The 18,313-nt window shown below is 38.0% G+C and overlaps 1 protein-coding gene across 1 annotated transcript; it reads left to right on the forward strand.

Annotated features, from left to right (window-relative positions):
* The first annotated feature begins 257 nt into the window (after positions 1 to 257).
* On the forward strand, positions 258 to 2,005 carry LOC111920812 (lichenase). The gene is made up of 3 exons (XM_023916379.3): positions 258 to 415; positions 546 to 1,086; positions 1,448 to 2,005. The coding sequence occupies exons 1-3, from the start codon at positions 349 to 351 to the stop codon at positions 1,878 to 1,880; spliced, it is 1,041 nt and encodes a 346-aa protein (XP_023772147.1). The 5' UTR covers positions 258 to 348; the 3' UTR covers positions 1,881 to 2,005.
* Positions 2,006 to 18,313: the final 16,308 nt, after the last annotated feature.

Here is an 18,313-nt window from a genome sequence, read left to right on the forward strand (position 1 = left end):
GCATTTAAATAAAATTAACTTTTAATTGTGTCTAAAGATGGCCAAAACATACGATAAAACCATCTTTAGATATTTCCTATAACATTAGCAGCCTCAATATTTATGTATATTTATATATTTTTTCCCCATTACATAAAGTACCACTAGCTCATAATCACAACTTGTGCATAAGCAAATACATCTCCCGTAGTCCCATGTTCTACTCTAGAAGACCTTTATTTTCAGTTTGTATGAATTTAGTTGTTTTAGAGCTTACTATCAGCCGCCTTAATATTTAATAAAAACTTCTGGTGTTTTAGGCCATTATATAAAGTGGCATATGCTCATAAACGTTACATAATTAAAAAAATGTCTTCCATGGCTTCTTATCTACTTCTGCTTTTGGGTCTCTTTGTTGCGTTTTTAGATACAACAGGTACATTTGATTCCAAAATTGTAACCTTAATAAATGGTTTCTATACTCTAGTTCTAGTCATGTACGTGTTATATACTTTAACGTTATATAAATAGTAGTCTAGAAATAAAAATGTTCAATTATTATGCAGAATCACAAATCGGTGTATGTTATGGTCTACTTGGAAACAATCTTCCATCACCAGCACAAGTTATAAGTCTATACAACTCACGTAACATCCGGCGAATGAGACTCTACGATCCTAACCAAGCTGTTCTACAAGCATTGAGTGGATCCAACATTGAAGTGATGATAGGTGTCCCAAATTCAGATCTCCAATACGTTGCAGCAAGTCGTGACAACGCATTTGATTGGGTATGGAAAAACGTTGCAAGTTGGCCTAGTATTAAATTTCGTTACATAGCAGTTGGAAATGAGGTTAAGCCGTCTGATGCTGCACTGGCCCCACTAGTGCATCCTGCTTTGACCAATATCCATGAAGTTGTCTCGTTTTATGGGCTCAAGGACCAAATAAAAGTTTCAACATCGGTTGACACGACTATGATTGGTGTCGATTTCCCTCCATCACAAGGTGCGTTTAGGGGTGATGTTAGGGCTTATATCGACCCCATCATCGGGTTCCTAGTTGCCATCAATGCACCATTGCTTGTCAATGTCTACCCTTACTTTAGGTACATTTCTCTTCATGTCTTTTAAGCTTTCATTCTTTTACAATATCATCGAAAGGAAAGAGTCTATTTATATATATGTAATTATAAAATTATAGTATTTGTTACATCGTTTTATCCTATTTCTCTTAAATTAAAACCACTTGACATATATATTAATTAGTACTACAACTAGTGGGACCCAAATTGTTGACTCAATCACAATGCACCTAGTTGGAATAATATATTATAAGATCCAAAGCGAACTATATAATCAAATCGACAATATTGAATGTGACTAGACTTTGATACATATGTTACAATTATACCCCTTTTAAATGGTAAAATTTCATTCTAAGTTAATTGTTATCTTTTGTTCTTTTAGTTATTCAGGAAATCCAAGTGCCATATCGCTTGCATATGCGACATTTACTTCTCCAGGAACTGTAGTACAAGATGGAGGCAATGGATACCAAAACCTTTTTGACGCGATGGTAGATGTGATGTACTCGGCATTGGAGAAAGCTGGAGGACCTTCATTGGAAATTGTGATATCAGAAACTGGATGGCCATCAGCCGGTGCATTTGGAGCAACATTTGAGAATGCGCGCACATATTACACGAATATGGTTGCGCACGCGTCACAGGGTACACCTAAGAGGCCGGGAAGAGCTATAGAGACGTACTTGTTTGCGATGTTTGATGAAAACAACAAGGAACCTCAACTCGAGAAAAATTTTGGGGTATTCTATCCGAATCAACAAGCAAAGTATAACCTCAATTACAACTCTATCCAAAAGGGATATGAATCCGTGTAGGGTTGGCATATCTTGTTCTTGAATGTACTCAAAATAAATCTTGCTTCAGTAATGTCTTATGTGTGTGTGAAAGTGTGAAAAATAAGTTATGTATGAATATTTTCTTTAGGGGATGTTTGGTTGAATGCATTTTGTTGGATTTTACTGGGATTGGAATTTAATTCCAATAAATTCCTATGTTTTATTGATACCCATTTAAATTTAAATCCAAAACATCCTCATGCCATAAAATACCTATTTTAGCCCTACACATCTGCATCATCGTATGCTTTCCTATCTTCCTCCCTATTCCTCCTTACGATTTCACTCACCACTCACAACTCACAACGTCGCAAATCTATTGTTTTTTTTTTACGGTTCGATTAATTATTATAGGTCGCAGATAGATCAATCTCCTTGCCAAGTTGACATTTCAATAGTTTTCAGATCAGAAGGTGAATCTATAGCTTCAACGGTTTGCAACTGATTGAAGATGTTGATGGATTCATAGATTTTTCACTTAACATTTTGGCTTTATTGATCTTCTTTCTTCAACGAAAGGAGATAAGAACCATATGAATCTTGGATTTCACCAGAAAAACATGGTGGCGTTTGGGATCAATTTTGACGGTTTGAAGAATTGGGAAGTCGAAGTCTAGCTATGATAAGATCTCATATCTGCGATGCGTGATATCTTTCAAAAAATAAAATAAAATGAAGAGTAATTGAAAAGTAAATTAAATCAAAAGTGCATTATAGATCTAGACCTGACAATGGAGTGGGTTTGGAGCGGATTGGTTTTGATCTAAACTCATTAAGCAATTTTCAAATGTTGATCCAAACCTGACACACAACCCGTACGATTTTAAATAATTAAACTCATATCCTTATTCAACGGATCAACGGATTTTTAACCCTCTTACCCGACCCATTTACAATATTAAGATTAGGTTATAATTATGTATTACAACACATATAACATGAATCGTTGAAACCATACAACATTCATTTCAAAACAAACTTCAATTATTGTTTAATCTATAACATTTTCAAAACAAAATAGATGTCTACTATTGCAAACATGCATGAGAAAATATAGACATCAAAATGCATCTTCAAAAAACCTAAAGTCCAACCAATCCACTCACTCACAAATCACTTCAAAAAAAACATAAGCACATATAAGTATATATTAAATTATTTTAAGTAAAAATTTAAGTGACTTCTAGAGCTAAAGCAATATTTTTTTTTAGTTTCCTTGAGGGTAACCAATCTTTTGTAGTCGCCAACGTTTCTATAGTTTCACATGTTATTTGTATTTGGAGTCATTTTGAATTCGGCCATTAGGAATTAGAAAGTGGAAGTGGAACGCTCAAACTCCTGGAGTCTTGTACAGAACATGTGTAGATGATAAATATATAATTTATAAAAAATAAATATAACTTTTAAAATTTTAGCCGGGACGGGTCATAAACGGATCAGATCGATAGTGATCTATATCCAACCCTTTCAATAAAATGGCTAACGGATACGGGTCGTTAGCGAGTAAATGAATCATAAAATATAATCAAAATCCATTAACTTTACACGGGTTTGGAGTAGATCAGGTTCAAAAGCTGCTTTGTTGCCGGGTCTAGATAGATCATAGATCACATGTACACAAAGAACAAAATTGTAATTTATGACATATTTACAAGATTCCTATGGTTGAATTCAAGGATAAAAATTAGAAAGCATATTAAGAATGGGTCATATTTCAAGTTAATATTAAAAAATAATTAAAAATATATTTTGTACAAAATAACCAATAAGTTTGGAATGGTCATTACGGATAACATAAAAGACATTTTTTATTGACATTTCAGATTTTGTTCCCAAATTTTAGATTTCAAGAAAAAAGAAACTCATGAGTTTTAAGAGCAATTCAGAAATCCGATAATAATTCTTGATTTTGAGAAAATAATTTATTTTTTTATTAAAATATAGCAAAAAGTGTAAATGAAAATTATGTATGATATAAGGGATTAAAACCATACATTTTATTGAAAAACAGTGATATAAACACTTTGAAATGGATATAAGTAGAATAAGGTATTTTTATACAAATAAAAAGAAAATCTGAAACAGGGCCGGTCCAAACGGATATGAGGCCCGGGGCAAAAGGTAAAACAAGGTCATTCAAAGACAAATATAATAAAGATTAAAAAATATCATTTATTCTTCGGTATTGATGTGTTCAATTAACAATAACAAGTAAGCCAAATTGTTTATCTTTTGAGTTAATTTGAGTTTGAAACAACTTTACGTCCTAAAAATCATTTAAGTAATAATTTTTTTATATATATACACTACATAACCCATAACTTTTGGACCCCCTGGAGACGTGGGCCCTGGGCGGTCGCCCAGGTTGCCCACAGTCTGAACCAACCCTGATCTAAAATTTCAAAAATAGATTATTAAGCTCATGGATTGTACCAGTGAAATGAAAAAAGATTTCCAACTCAATAACACAAAATGAAATCCGAAATGGAAAATGATAAAAAGACGATAGTTTTACAAACTTTTGAGAGGTGGGTCTCTCCAAATGAAGAACAATCTTCTATAAATTTCTACCACCTTCTAACCTCTAAATAATAAGAGATTATTTGATAATTGTTGACTGAGTCAGATCTGACTAAGTCACTAGCCGATTGGGTTTGAAGATGTGATTGTATCTGCCTTTGTTTAAAAATATGTTGTTTGATTACGGATTTGAATGATTGTGTTGATTGCGAAAAATAATCATTTTACCCTTCTGTTTTTTGTTTTCTACTGAATAAAATGTATATATTCGAAAAAATATATATTTAAATGACGTTGTTGATTAATTATAAAAAAAATATACAAAATGTCTTACAAAATGCCATAGAAAATTTAAATTAAATATAAATAATTGAAAGTACAAAATAATAATTTGCATAAAAATACAACTCAAACCATTTCAAAGAATTCTAGTCCTCTTTTGGGACATGTCTATCATAAATTAATAATAAAAATTCTGATTCAACATATACACTTCAAAAATTTAAACATATTTAGTTCAAAAATGCAGCAAAGAAAGTTCGAGAATTTTGATTTCTGCATCTAATTTCATATAACAAACAAATAGCATCTAATTTCATATTTCAAATTTTAGCAAAGTATTACCATCAAAAATCAAATTTATGTATCTAATTTCATATTTCAACAAACAAATAACATCTAATTTATATTTTGCATCTAATTTCACATTTTTTTTCATCTAGTTTCAGATTTCAACGTAGTAATAACAATAAAAATCTGATTTTTGCATCTAATTTATGTTTCATGTAACGCTTGTGTGTTTCTGGGCTTGTCATTAATGTTGATGTAATAGTGTAGGTTAACCTTTGTAACCCGTTTTATAATAATAGAAGTGTATTATTTGAGTATTATGTGTTTTGTGATTAATTGTGTGTTTTAATGTGATTGAGAATAAAAATGAGCGTCAAAATAAAATGTTAGATAAAGTTGATATCTATGTATAATGTTGTAGTAGTTGAAACGAGGTTTCCGATTATATAGAGAATGTCGAAATCTGAGTTATAACGAAGAAGTTATGACCTGTCGAAATTTCGCGACGGAACCGACAACGCTGAATGACGTAAAAAGTGAAATTTACGTTAGAGCGATATTTAGCCTTACTAATCTAGAAGAAAGTCATAGAGTTCGTTAAATCGAGAGCGTGCATAAAAAGAATGCCCAAATCTGACTTCGTATGAGGAAGTTATGATTTTCCGAAGTTTCAGCTTAGCGGTATGCAGCCCGAATACTCGATTCGAGATCGAGTGATTGTTGGTCTAAACGATCTAAACGAGAATCGAAGATCTCGTTAATAGTAGTGCTTTGGTGAAAAGACAGACGAAAACGGATCAGATGAAGAAGTTATGAATTTATAACGGAGTTTTCCTGTCCCGGCCTACTAAAAATAAAATCAAAATTAGCCGACGAAGTCTAAACGAAAGTTGTAGAGTATAGTCTCACCTACGCGTGGATATAAAGAACGTCGAAAACGGAGTTCGTATGAGGAAGATATGAATTTTTGAAGTTTATTAAATAATTAATATATAAATTTAATTATTAATCCGATATTATCCGAAGGGGAGTCACCGGACTTATCTGAGTTACGCCCAGCGTAAGGTTGTACGCCCAGCGTACAGCGAAGCATGACTTGCCTCACACTCGAGTTCTTCGGATACATAAGCAGTGACGATTTCCGAGGCATACGCCCCGCGTAGAGCATTACGCCCAGTGTAATGCGAGGCCTCAGCCTCCTATAAAAGGCTTGCGAGGGCAGCCGACTCCATTTGCCAAATTCTCTTCTCTTTCTCCCGTTTTGCATTGTTTTGCGTGTCAGAAGTATCCCGAAGCCCCGGTATCAATCCCGAGCCCCGAAGCAAGTTCCGAAGCCCCGAAGATCCCGAGAAGTGCAATTCCCGAGCCGAAGCTCTGCTCGCGAGAAGCCCGGTTTTTGTGAAGATCTTCTAGATCTACTGAAGAATACTACTCTTAGAGCCGTAGTGCTGTCCGATCATCTTCTGATCAGGTGAGTGTGTACTTACCTTCTTCTAACACATAATTATGAAGTATTTTATACGTAATACGTGTTATGTGTATATTTTGTTGTTATATGCGTGAATGTATATTCACTTTCTTCTATCTCATAGATCTGATTTATTCTCTATGAAATACGTGTTATGTGGGTGTGCCTCATCTTTTATGTGGAATATGTATTGATTGAACATGCTATACAGGCTTTAAACTATGTATAAAAATATATACTTTTATCAACTAATATGTTGGGTAGAACATGGGTAGATAGTTGATGTGTGATAAACAGATGAGAGGCCTCGATGTTGTTGTTGTTGATCTAGTTATTCAGCGGAGTATGGATAACGACCACAGACTCTTTCTAGACAGTCTTGTGGAACGCTAGCAGGTTAATAACCTGTAGGTGTTGTGAACGATGTGTTCACCGGTGTACTCTATCCCCCTCATGGTTGCCTTTAGGATATCTATTGTTGAGGAACCCCTTAGCAGTAATGTCCGTCCCGATGAAAATCCTAGATTAGGTCCCTTGAGATAGATGTTTCAGGGACATAAAGTGAGGATAACGGGAATGGGTAATCGGGTTATTGTTGGTTGGTGAAATTAAATATAATTATTTATTGTGGGTTGAAAACCCTATATGCTCACCAGGCTCCCAAGCCTGACCCACTCAGTTTATTTGTATTACAGGTAGTGGCGCAAGGGCATAAGATGGATGAATCATCGAGTTGTTTTGTTTACAAGTCTGTATATGTATATATTTGTTGAATCACTTGTAATGTTATCGTTTATGCTTTATGGTCTATATTGGAACATGACATCCCGAGTTTTGGTTATATAATGAAAATGCATCTCTTGATGAAATGCTTTGATAAATATTATCTTATCATATTTTGTTTTTGGGAACAAATTCCGCAACTCTTTTAAATCAAAAGGATTTACTCTGAAATTATTTTAAAAAGCATAAATGAAATCGGTCTTTTTTTTGCCGAGATTTTGGGGATGTCACAGTTGGTATCAGAGCATTAGTTTAAGCGAACTAGGAATTTGTAGGATTTCTAGACTTAAACTTAGAATGTTAAGTGGAGATTGTGAGATGTGTGTCTGATATATTATAGACACGAGCACTAGTATATTTTAGGAAGCTGCCTAAAATGCTTTTATGTGCTAAATGTTATATGTTGCCATATATGATATTATTTGTTCGGATCTATGGTCTGCTGCCGACCGGATTTGGAAACCTTATGTGTGTAGGATTCTAAGCGTATGTCTACGTTATTAGAACTAGCATGTAAACATTTCGGAGTAATAAGGATGATTTGAATAACCACCAGTGATTGAGCAAGCACCTGTTGTAGCAGCAACACCAAAACCAATAACAATGGCTGGGGTGCAAGCCATGATTCGGGCTATGTTAGCCGAATAAAAGGAAGAAATGCGACAGATGTTGCATGATAATAGGGACGAACCAATCATACCTATTGAGGAACCCGAACTAATTCCCGAGCAATCGGGGGAAGGGAACAATAGTCGCATGGTGAGTCAAGTTGGGACTCAAGGAGAACGAAGGAACGACCCGGAAAGGAGAAACAACAAGGATGGGCGAATGTACAAGAATTTCTTGGGCGCCAAGCCGCCAAGTCTTTCTGGAAGCCCAAAGCCTGTTGAGATTATGGATTGGATCTCCGAAATGGAGATGGTATTTGAAAGTTGCGACTGTAGCAACAAACAGAAGACTGTCTTTGCAGTTAGACAACTAAAGACTGGAGTCTTGAGTTGGTGGAAGTTGCTGGCAGATACTATGCCACGAGGAGAAGCCTTGAAAATGTCATGGGAGGAGTTCTTGGAACAGTTAAGGGTGCAGTATTGTTCAGAGATAGATCTGATTGATTTGAACAATGAGTTCCAAAACTTAAAAAGGGGAGGATGAGCATAGATGACTATGCTACTGCATTCACTGAGAAAATGAAGTTATTTCCGTACCTAGTGCCAAGGGAACTCTCCAAGATTGAGAGGTTCGCTAATGGACTACCTGCCGACTTTGGCCCGACAGTCAAGATGGCAACCACTCTGAAAACAGCTGTTCGAGTAGCTAAGAACTTGGAGGTCCAGCAAAAGGAAAAGGGTCTGGAAAGGATAGATGTTGGTGAGAAAATGAAGTTCAATGGACCTTCAGGGTCCAACAAGAAAAACAAGTTCTCAAAGTCTAGTTCGAGAAGAAGCATCATGGAAAATGTGAGGTAGTGGCCACATGTTTTAAATGTGGAAAGCCAGGGCACTATGCCAATGAATGCACCCTCACTAAGAAAGTTTGTTATGGTTACGGCGAGGAGGGACACATGTCGAGGGACTGCCCAAAAAAGAAGGAGGCAACAAGACCCAACATTCCGCCAAAGTCGAAGGCGAGAGCATTCCAGATGACATTGGAAGCTGCTAAAGAAGAAGCTGATGTCGCTTCAGGTACCTTTCTTGTAAATGAATTGCCTGCCCAAGTTTTATTTGATTCTGGAGCCAACTACTCCTTTATATCGCATGAATTTGGTAGAAAACTAGCTTTGCCTGTTGATAGACTAGATAATGCCTTATTAGTGGCAAGTTTGTACCTGTTAGCCATCATATGAAAAACATCTTAATTGACTTGAATGGGAATAAGTTTCACAAGGAATTATTGCCTATAGAACTTAATGGTTTCGACATCGTGTTGGGAATGGATTGGCTTAGCACCAACGATGCCGAGATATTGTGCAAAAAGAAGATTGTAAAGGTAAACCCGCTAGGGAAAGATTCGTTTATGGTGTATGGTGTATGGAGATAAACACAGAGTAAATTCTGGAATCATTTCATTGATGAAAGCCAGAAAGTGTTTGGCCAAAGGATGTACATCGTATCTAGCATTTGTGATTGATGCAAAGAAGGAGAAAAAGGAGATGCAGAGCATTCCTGTCGTGTGCGATTATCCGGAAGTATTTCCCGAAGATCTTCCCAGATTACCGCCTAATAGACAAGTGAAGTTTAGAATATACTTGTTACCAGGGATGATGCAAATAGCAAAAGCACCTTACCGATTAGCACCGACGGAGATGAAGGAGCTGATGATGCAACTTCAGGAGTTATTGGACAAAGGTTTCATTAGACCTAGTTCATCGCCCTAGGGAGCTCCGGTGTTATTCGTAAAGAAGAAAGACGGGAGCATGAGGATGTGCATTGATTACAGAGAGCTGCATAAAGCAACGATAAAGAATAGATACCCATTGCCAAGGATTGATGACCTGTTTGATCAATTGCAAGGTTCGAGCTATTTCTCGAAGATCGATCTAAGGTCAGGATATCATCAGCTAAAAGTAAGAGAGCATGATATAGAGAAGACTGCATTCAGAACACGATATGGGCACTACGAGTTCTTGGTTATGTCGTTTGGACTAACCAATGCTCCAGCAGCATTCATGGATTTAATGAACAGGGTTTGTAATCCGTTCCTAGATAAATTTGTGATAGTGTTCATAGATGACATTATGATTTATTCGAAAAGCCAAGAGAAGCAATGCAGACACTTGCAAGAAGTGTTAGAAGTCTTAAAGAAGGAGAAGTTGTATGCTAAGTTCTCCAAATGTGATTTTTGGATTCGAGAAGTCCAATTCTTGGGTCACGTGGTCAACCAAGAAGGGATAATGGTTGATCCAGCAAAGATTGAAGTTGTGATGAAGTGGGAACAACCAAAAAGTCCCACAGAGATCCGAAGCTTTTTAGGATTAGCCGGATATTACCGAAGGTTTATCCAAGGCTTTTCTTCGATCGCTACTCCATTGACAGCTTTGACCCACAAAGGAGCTACTTATGCTTGGAGTGATAAGCATAAAGAAGCATTCGAGAAGCTAAAGAAGAAACTATGCGAGGCACCGATACTTTCTCTACCCGATGGAGTTGAAGACTTCGTTGTTTATAGCGATGCGTCTAGGGTTGGATTGGGTTGTGTTTTGACCCAAAGAGATAAGGTGATCGCATATGCATCTCGACAGCTGAAAGAGCATGAAAAGAACTACCCGACTCATGATTTGGAGTTGGCAGTGGTAGTTTTCGCTCTAAAAATATGGAGGCATTACCTCTATGGCACAAAGTGTAAACTTTTCACTGATCATAAGAGTCTCCAATATCTCTTTAATCAGAAAGAGTTAAATATGAGGCAACGACGCTGGCTGGAATTACTTAAGGACTACGACTGTGAGATACTTTACCACCCCCGTAAACCAAATGTTGTTGCTGATGCTCTCAGTCGGAAAGTCAATCTTGAAAGGAAGAGGCCAAGAGCGTTGAGAATTGAAGTTGTCTCGACCATTGTGGAAAGTATAAAGAAAGCTCGAGAGGAAGCTTCTGAGAAGAATGGCCGAAAGGAGGAACGTTTGGGCAAAACGTTGGTGTTCAGTATAAACAGTCATGGACTGAAGGTGTTCCAAGATCGGATTTGGATACCTAAGACAGGAGGAGTCAGAGATCTTCTGATGGAAGAAGCTCATAAGACCATGTACTCGATTCATCCCGGTAGCACTAAAATGTATAGGGACCTGAAATCCTACTACGGGTGGCCGACGATGAAGCTTGATGTTGCAAAGTATGTGGCTGGGTGTGACTTGTGCGAGAGTAAAGACACAACATCAGAAACCGTATGAGAGTTTAGAACCATTACATGTGCCTATGGGTAAGTGGGAAGACATTGATATGGATTTTGTCACTAAACTGCCCAGAACAAAGAATGGTCACGACATGATTTGGGTGGTCGTTGATCGATTCACTAAGAGTGCACATTTCATAGCAGCCAAGGAGAAATGGTCTATGGATAAGCTTGCGAATTCTTACGTGAAGGAAATTGTGAGGCTTCACGGTGTTCCGTTAACGATTGTGTCAGATCGTGACAGCCATTTCACCTCGCGATTTTGGAAAAGTCTACAAGAGGAATTGGGTACCAAGTTGTGTTTGAGTACAACTTACCATCCACAGATTGATGGTCAGAGCGAATGGACGATACAAGCACTTGAAGATATGCTGAGAGCATGTACCCTGGAATTCCAAGGTAACTGGGATGAACATTTACCTTTGGTAGAATTTTCCTACAATAATAGTTTCCACTCGAGCATAAAGATGACACCTGATCAAGCTTTGTATGGACAGAAGTTTCGTACGCCGTCTTTGTAGCACCCGGTTCCTGATACGTAAATGTTATTTGAGTATTTCCTTTCTTTTAGCCTTGGACTCGGTGAGTCATAGGTCCGACTCGCCGAGTGGATGCGGGACCCGGGACACGTTTAAGTTGGCGACTCGGCGAGTCCATATCCTGGACTCGGCGAGTGACAGCTGTTGGATGAAACCCTAAGTTTCAGGGGTTTGCACCCTATTTAAACGACTTATCCGCCCCAACCTCGCCCCCATTCACCCTCAGAGCCCTGTATCTCTCTCTAGCCTTGCTTCCTTGTGAGTTTGAAGTGTTTTGTGGTGTTCTTGAAGTTTCTTTGAAGGAAAAGAAGAGGGAATCAAGAAGAGGAGAAGGAGGCCAAGCATCTCTGTGTCATTCCAACGTTTCCCCTAAGGTATAGCTCGCTTCCCCTATGTTTTTAAGCTTATTGTCCCTTATAGCTCCATTAAAGTCCTTTTTGAGCCATTTCCAAGATTGTGTATGCTTGAGGGTTTGTAATAAGTCGATTGGCCTCTAGATCTAGGCAAGATTGAGCTCCAGGAGCTGAGATCTGTTAGCTTTATGGCCCCATGTTGCTTGTCCACCCTAGATCTACCCTTTTGAGGCATTTTGAGCCCTAAAATCCATATTGGTGAATATCTACACGTAAAGTTGGAAACTTTACGTGTGATTCGTGTCCTAGAAGTCCAGATCTGTGAATGGCATGGACTGGAATCGAGCAAATCTATGTATTTGGTGGGTGCATGGCAACGACTCGGCGAGTCGTTCATGTGACTCGGCGAGTCTGTTCGCGAGTCTCCGAGTTTGTCCCCTTTTAGTAGTGTCGAGTGAGCAGTGAGTCACGGGGTGTGACTCAATGAGTTGGAAGCTGAACTCATCTATGGAGGTACTCGGCGAGTCAATGCCCTGACTCGGCGAGTTCAAGGCAATCTCCTTAGATCAAGAACAGACTCGGCGAGTTGTTCATACAACTCGGCGAGTCGCAACATAAGTGTTCTTCGGATGAAGATGGACTCGGCGAGTTGTTCATACAACTCGGTGAGTCTTAGCATAAGTGTTCGTCGGATGAAGACGAACTCGAAAAGTTGTTCATACAACTCGGCGAGTAGAATGAAGGACTTGAATATCAGTTTAGAAGGTGAACTCGTCGAGTCGTCGCCTAACTCGACGAGTAGGAACGGGATTCAGGCAATCGTTTGGGTAGGGACTCGGCAAGTTGGAAAGCCAACTCGGCGAGTCGGGTCAACTGAAAGTTGACTCTGGCTTTGTTTGATGACATGATTAGGGGTAAAATGGTCATTTTACCCAAAGGACAGTTAGCAGTGTTTGATTGAGTATGTTGTGGGAATTGCAGCCGGAGGATTTCCGGAGCAGCAGTAGCAGCAGCAGTAGACAGTCAGTTCCCGATCAGATCAGCAGCTACTTCGAGGTGAGTTACCTTCCAGTAGCGGTGGGTATACGGCCACAATGTCGGCCCACCAATAGGAGTTATATGTAGATGTTTGTCTCTGTGATATTCATCTAGGAATTACTACTACCTGTGTTATGTTATGTGCTAGTATGATATGATGCTATGTGCTAGTGACAGTAAGGGGAGATAGTCCCCGAAGTATCCGGTCGGTAGGACCGAAGGGGAGGCCAGCACCCAGATATGCTAGGCAGTATCCGGTCGGTAGGACCGAAGGGGGGGCCATCACCCAGATATGCTAGGCAGTATCCGGTCGAAAGGACCGAAGGGGAGGCCAGCACCCAGATATGCTAGGCAGTATCCGGTCGGTAGGACCAAAGGGGAGGCCAGCACCCTGATATGCTAGGCAGTATCCGGTCGAAAGGACCGAAGGGGAGGCCAGCACCCAGATATGCTAGGCAATATCCGGTCGAGAGGGCCGAAGGGATAGGTCGGGCACCCAGATATGCCTGGCAATATATGTATGTCATGAGATTTTATGGTATGTGGTACGGTGGGGGAACTCACTAAGCTTTGTGCTTACGGTTTTCAGTTTTGGTTTCAGGTACCTCCTCAGCTAGGGGAAAGGAGCCGGCGCGGTAGCAGCATGTCACACATACTCTCTCTGGTTTCCGCATATACGAGATTCTCTGGGATTTATACTCTGATGTTTGATTGGTTGTATGATTTGGCTTTTAGACATGGTTTACGTTGTGTTGTGGTTTGATCAAACAATGTTTTAATTATTAATGTTTTCTAAAGTAACGTTTTAAAACGAAATTTTTGGACGTGAAATTTCGGTCGTTACAGTCTTTTTGGCTTGAGGCTGGGGAAAAGCAGTTTATGGGACAGGAGATAGTCCATCAAACTGCTGAAAAGTCAAAAATAATTAGGGAAAGAACGTTAGCAGCTTAGGATCTTCAAAAGAGCTATGCTGACAACAAGCGAAGACCGATGACTTTTGAAGTTGGAGATTAGGTTTTGCTTAAAGTCTCGCCGTGGAAGGGACTTATAAGATTTGGTAAAAGGGGAAAATTAAGTCCAAGGTTTATTGGACCGTTTAAAGTTCTTCAGAGGATTGGGAACTAAGCTTACAAGCTCGAACTACCATAAGAACTGAATGGAATTCATAACACTTTTCATGTGTGTTATTTGAGGAAGTTCACGGGAGAAGTTCCCGACATGATTCCACTTTCGGAGTTGAGAATAGATGAGAACAAAAGGTTGATTGAAGAACCAGAGGCAATCGTTGACCGAAAGACTAAGAAGTTACGACGCAAGATGGTCGAGTTAGTGCTTGTCCGATGGAAACACAAGAGCATCTTCTTCCCCCTCCAACCAATCATTCGGATCTTGAACATTCGAGTTGTCCAAAATGATCGGGTCAATCGTATCTCGCATATCATACCTTCTTCTTAATGCCCGATTGTATTTTATGCAACGTTCTAAATAACGTAAGGCGTGACTTGGCGGCAATGTCAAGCCTCAAGCTTTTCCGAGCCTTGGCTAGTCATAATGTTTGTAAGGCGTGAGTTAAGGCGACAATTTTCTATATAATTAATATTTTTATATGTATTTTCAACTATTACTCATTTTTATACACATATATGAGTTAAGGCGACATTTTGGTAAAGCTTGGCGGCAGGTGCAAGCCTTGGAGTCATGGCGCGCCATAGCGGAGTCATAGCGAGCTTTTTAGAACCTTGATTTTATGTAAAATAAATCATTTAGTTTTTGACATTTAAGTCGGTTTCTTTTTTTGGAATGGAGCTATAAAAATAAAAAATAAACATTAGTAAATATTAATTATTATAACATATTTGTATATTTCTAATTATTTTAAACATAATGAGCTACTTACTTGTTCAAATACGCTCTAATTACGTTCACACCCCGATGAGCTACATGTAAGACTCAACACCTTAATAGCAAACTTCTTAAGTGTTGGTGTGGACGATCCATATTGCATCCACCACTCCGCCGGTAAAAGAATTAATCTCATTCTTTTAGCCATCGGAATCCCAAAAATCTCTTGTGTGCCTTTATATATAGGTAACTTGGTGTGAATCTTCGACTCATCCTCTTCCGACAATGACAACTTATGTATGCATGCCATTAATCCCGTGATCACCTCACTATCATCTTCCATGCTCGGGTTGTTGTAATATAATCCCGGATTCAAATAGTAGCTAGCCGCATGCAAATCTGGTGTAGTTGACAATTCCACCTCTTATCGATTATTTCAAAAAATTGTTTATACTTGTCTTCTTTGTTGTTGAAAGATGAGGCAATTATTTCCTTTGCTCTATCCATGGCTTCATAGATGTACCCCATAGGAGGGTTTTTTCACTATCTACCAATCGAAGCACTGTTAATACAGGTTCCCCAACTTTGACCGCAATATCTATATTGGTCCAAAAATTAGGAGAAAATATAGTGTCGGCCATTTGACTTCCTCCTCCTCCCGCCTCGCTCGGGAACTTGCTTTTGTTCCACGCTTCAAATGCAAACATCTTCTTCAAATTTTTCTTATGATTTTAAAGCAATTCAAAGTTATTAAGGCGGTTGCAAACCAGGTCTTTGCGGGTCTAACCATATCTCTGTGGCTCGTGAAATCTCTCATCATATTCAAGAGCAAGGTGCGCTTGTAGATGTAACTATTGACTGCAATTGCTCTATCAAGTGTCTTTTTAAGATGAGGCAATTTAAATACGTCCTCAAGCATCAAAATCGATGCAATGCGTCGCACACGGAGTCCAATAAATATGTGGATATTTTTCTTCCATAAGTCGATCGGCTAAAACGTTGTTGCTAGCACTATCCGTTACAATTTGAACCACATCTTCTGGGCCGGTTTTTTTTATGAAGTGGTCAAACAATTTGAACAAATGTTCACTTGTTAGAAACAACAAAAAACAAGAAAAAACAACATTAAAACAGGAAAAAACAGCATTAAATAAAAAAAACTACATAAAAAAGAGCAAAAAACCACATATAAACCAAAAAAAAGAACAAAAAAATGCATAAAAAAGGAAAAAAAAAAACTACATAAAAAAAAGAAAAAAAACTGCAAAAAATACATGTATGAGAACAAGAACTTGCAGAAGCATCTACCGATTCTATAAACATACTTCCTTGTGGAGTATTTACTAGGAAGTTAATAAGTGATCTTCCTTTTTGGTATCTCCAACCATCGGCCATCAAAGAACATCCGAATGACTTCTTCTCCGTCTCATTTAATGTCAAAAGTGTTTTTGTGTGCTCCATCTCTAGCTTCAACATGGGAACACATACCTCATGATAGCTAGGGGGTTTCATACCGCAACCATGTAGAGCAACCGCTTCAAGTGCGGGCCCAACACTATCATACTTCACAACATTGAATGCAATACCCGCATTATACATCCAACGACATATCTTTTGAAGTACATCAAGCCTTAACTTTTTGTGGATTTCTTTATGTTCAGAGGTTCCAACCAAATACCCCTTTTTCTTCCCCGTTTTATCACATGGCGGCCATATTACATCCAAATGCCCTTTCACGGACCTTTTAGTGGTTGCAGTTGAGCCACTCGATGACATAGGCCTTTTGCCTTTCGATTGGAAAAACTCACTATTAGTTGTAGCTTCTTCATCTTCATCTATATCTACAACATCATAATCAAAGTGGGGTATTTTGTTCATTGCTTCTTTATCTTATTTCTTTTTATCAAAGCATCTTTAAAAACTTTATGTACTTCTATTGGAACTCTGAGACATTTTAATACTTGGGCGGAATCACCAGCAAGGTGATGCTTGTGTCTTGTAATCCCAACCTTGGTTGTTTTATTACAAAAAGTACATATCACCCACTGATTACCCTTTCCTTCAACTGCTGTCCCGTATTGCCATCCCGGATCATTACTAGCCATATCTATTTCAAAAACAAATCAAAAATAAAGTGACACAATTGAGTGATATTAATGACAAGTATAGGAAAATTAGATACATTATACATATCGGTTAATTAGTTAATAAATGCATAACTGATTCAGTTAAACAAATGAATAAATGCATAACAAGTGAAAATTAGACACGATCACAACATTACATTAACAATACAGCTTTCATTCACAATATAGGGTATCATATACAACATTAAACTAATACCCATACTAAACCCATAACTAAACTAATACTAAACCATAACTAAACAATTAACTACGCACACCTTTGAATCTGATGGAGAGAAGGACCGGTGTAGGAGAAGGACCGGTTCAGGACTGGTGCGGGATTGCAGGTCAGTCGTTGGAGACTTAGAGTATTGACTGAACAGGAGAAATCAAGGGCAAGTCACGATCTAAAGAGGTGCAATTGAATGTCGACTGGTAAAAAGAAGCGAACGTTGGAGACGGGAGTATCGGATGCTATTTTGACTTAGTCAACACAAAACCCTAATACGGGCTTATTTATACCATATTAAAAAAAAGGACAGATTGCTATGCACGCTATGCAGTCGTCATGGACCCTATAGCAACACATGGACGCCTCGCCTCACCAAACGCCATAGTGAGCGCCATGGTTGCTATTGATAACACTACTTACAATATGGATATTGTCTCCATGCATGTGTAAAGGCACCCAACTGTTTGTGAATCGTTCATGCCTTCATCATTGGAATCTGTCAAGGTGAGGAGGGTTTTCCCTTTCATATATTGTTTAATAGAGACTAAAAATATCTATATTTTTCGTGTATTTACATACAATTCTAAATATTTCAGCCTTTTTTTAAACATTCATTAGAGAAAAGTTCACGTTATAAAAATAACAATTTATTTGTATTATTTACAGTTGGTTTGTTTTTTGGAGGAATCGCGATTATGGGTTATTTTTTGTTTCGGCATTCTTTGGCAAATTGATAGAGGTAAGCTACTTGCTTACTTTTGTTTTTTTTTTATTTTTGGTGGCTTTATATGTTGGGGTGTGTGAAACAAAAATTAATAATTCATGAAATATTAAATCAAAAAAAGAAATAAATTTTAAAAATAAAATAAAATAAAGAATACCCTTTCATATTGGTACGCCTATATGCTGGAATTCCAAAAGCAGAACCCAAACCAACTGCTTGATAGTTTGTGAATATATTCTCTGTTGGTCCTATTTATGTTGGTTTGATTAGATAAACATGATAATATGTTAGAAAGTTTTTAATTACTTTTTCTGAAATGAAAAAAATAG

This window comes from Lactuca sativa, chromosome 3 (genome assembly GCF_002870075.4).
Source record: "Lactuca sativa cultivar Salinas chromosome 3, Lsat_Salinas_v11, whole genome shotgun sequence".
NCBI lineage: Eukaryota > Viridiplantae > Streptophyta > Magnoliopsida > Asterales > Asteraceae > Lactuca > Lactuca sativa.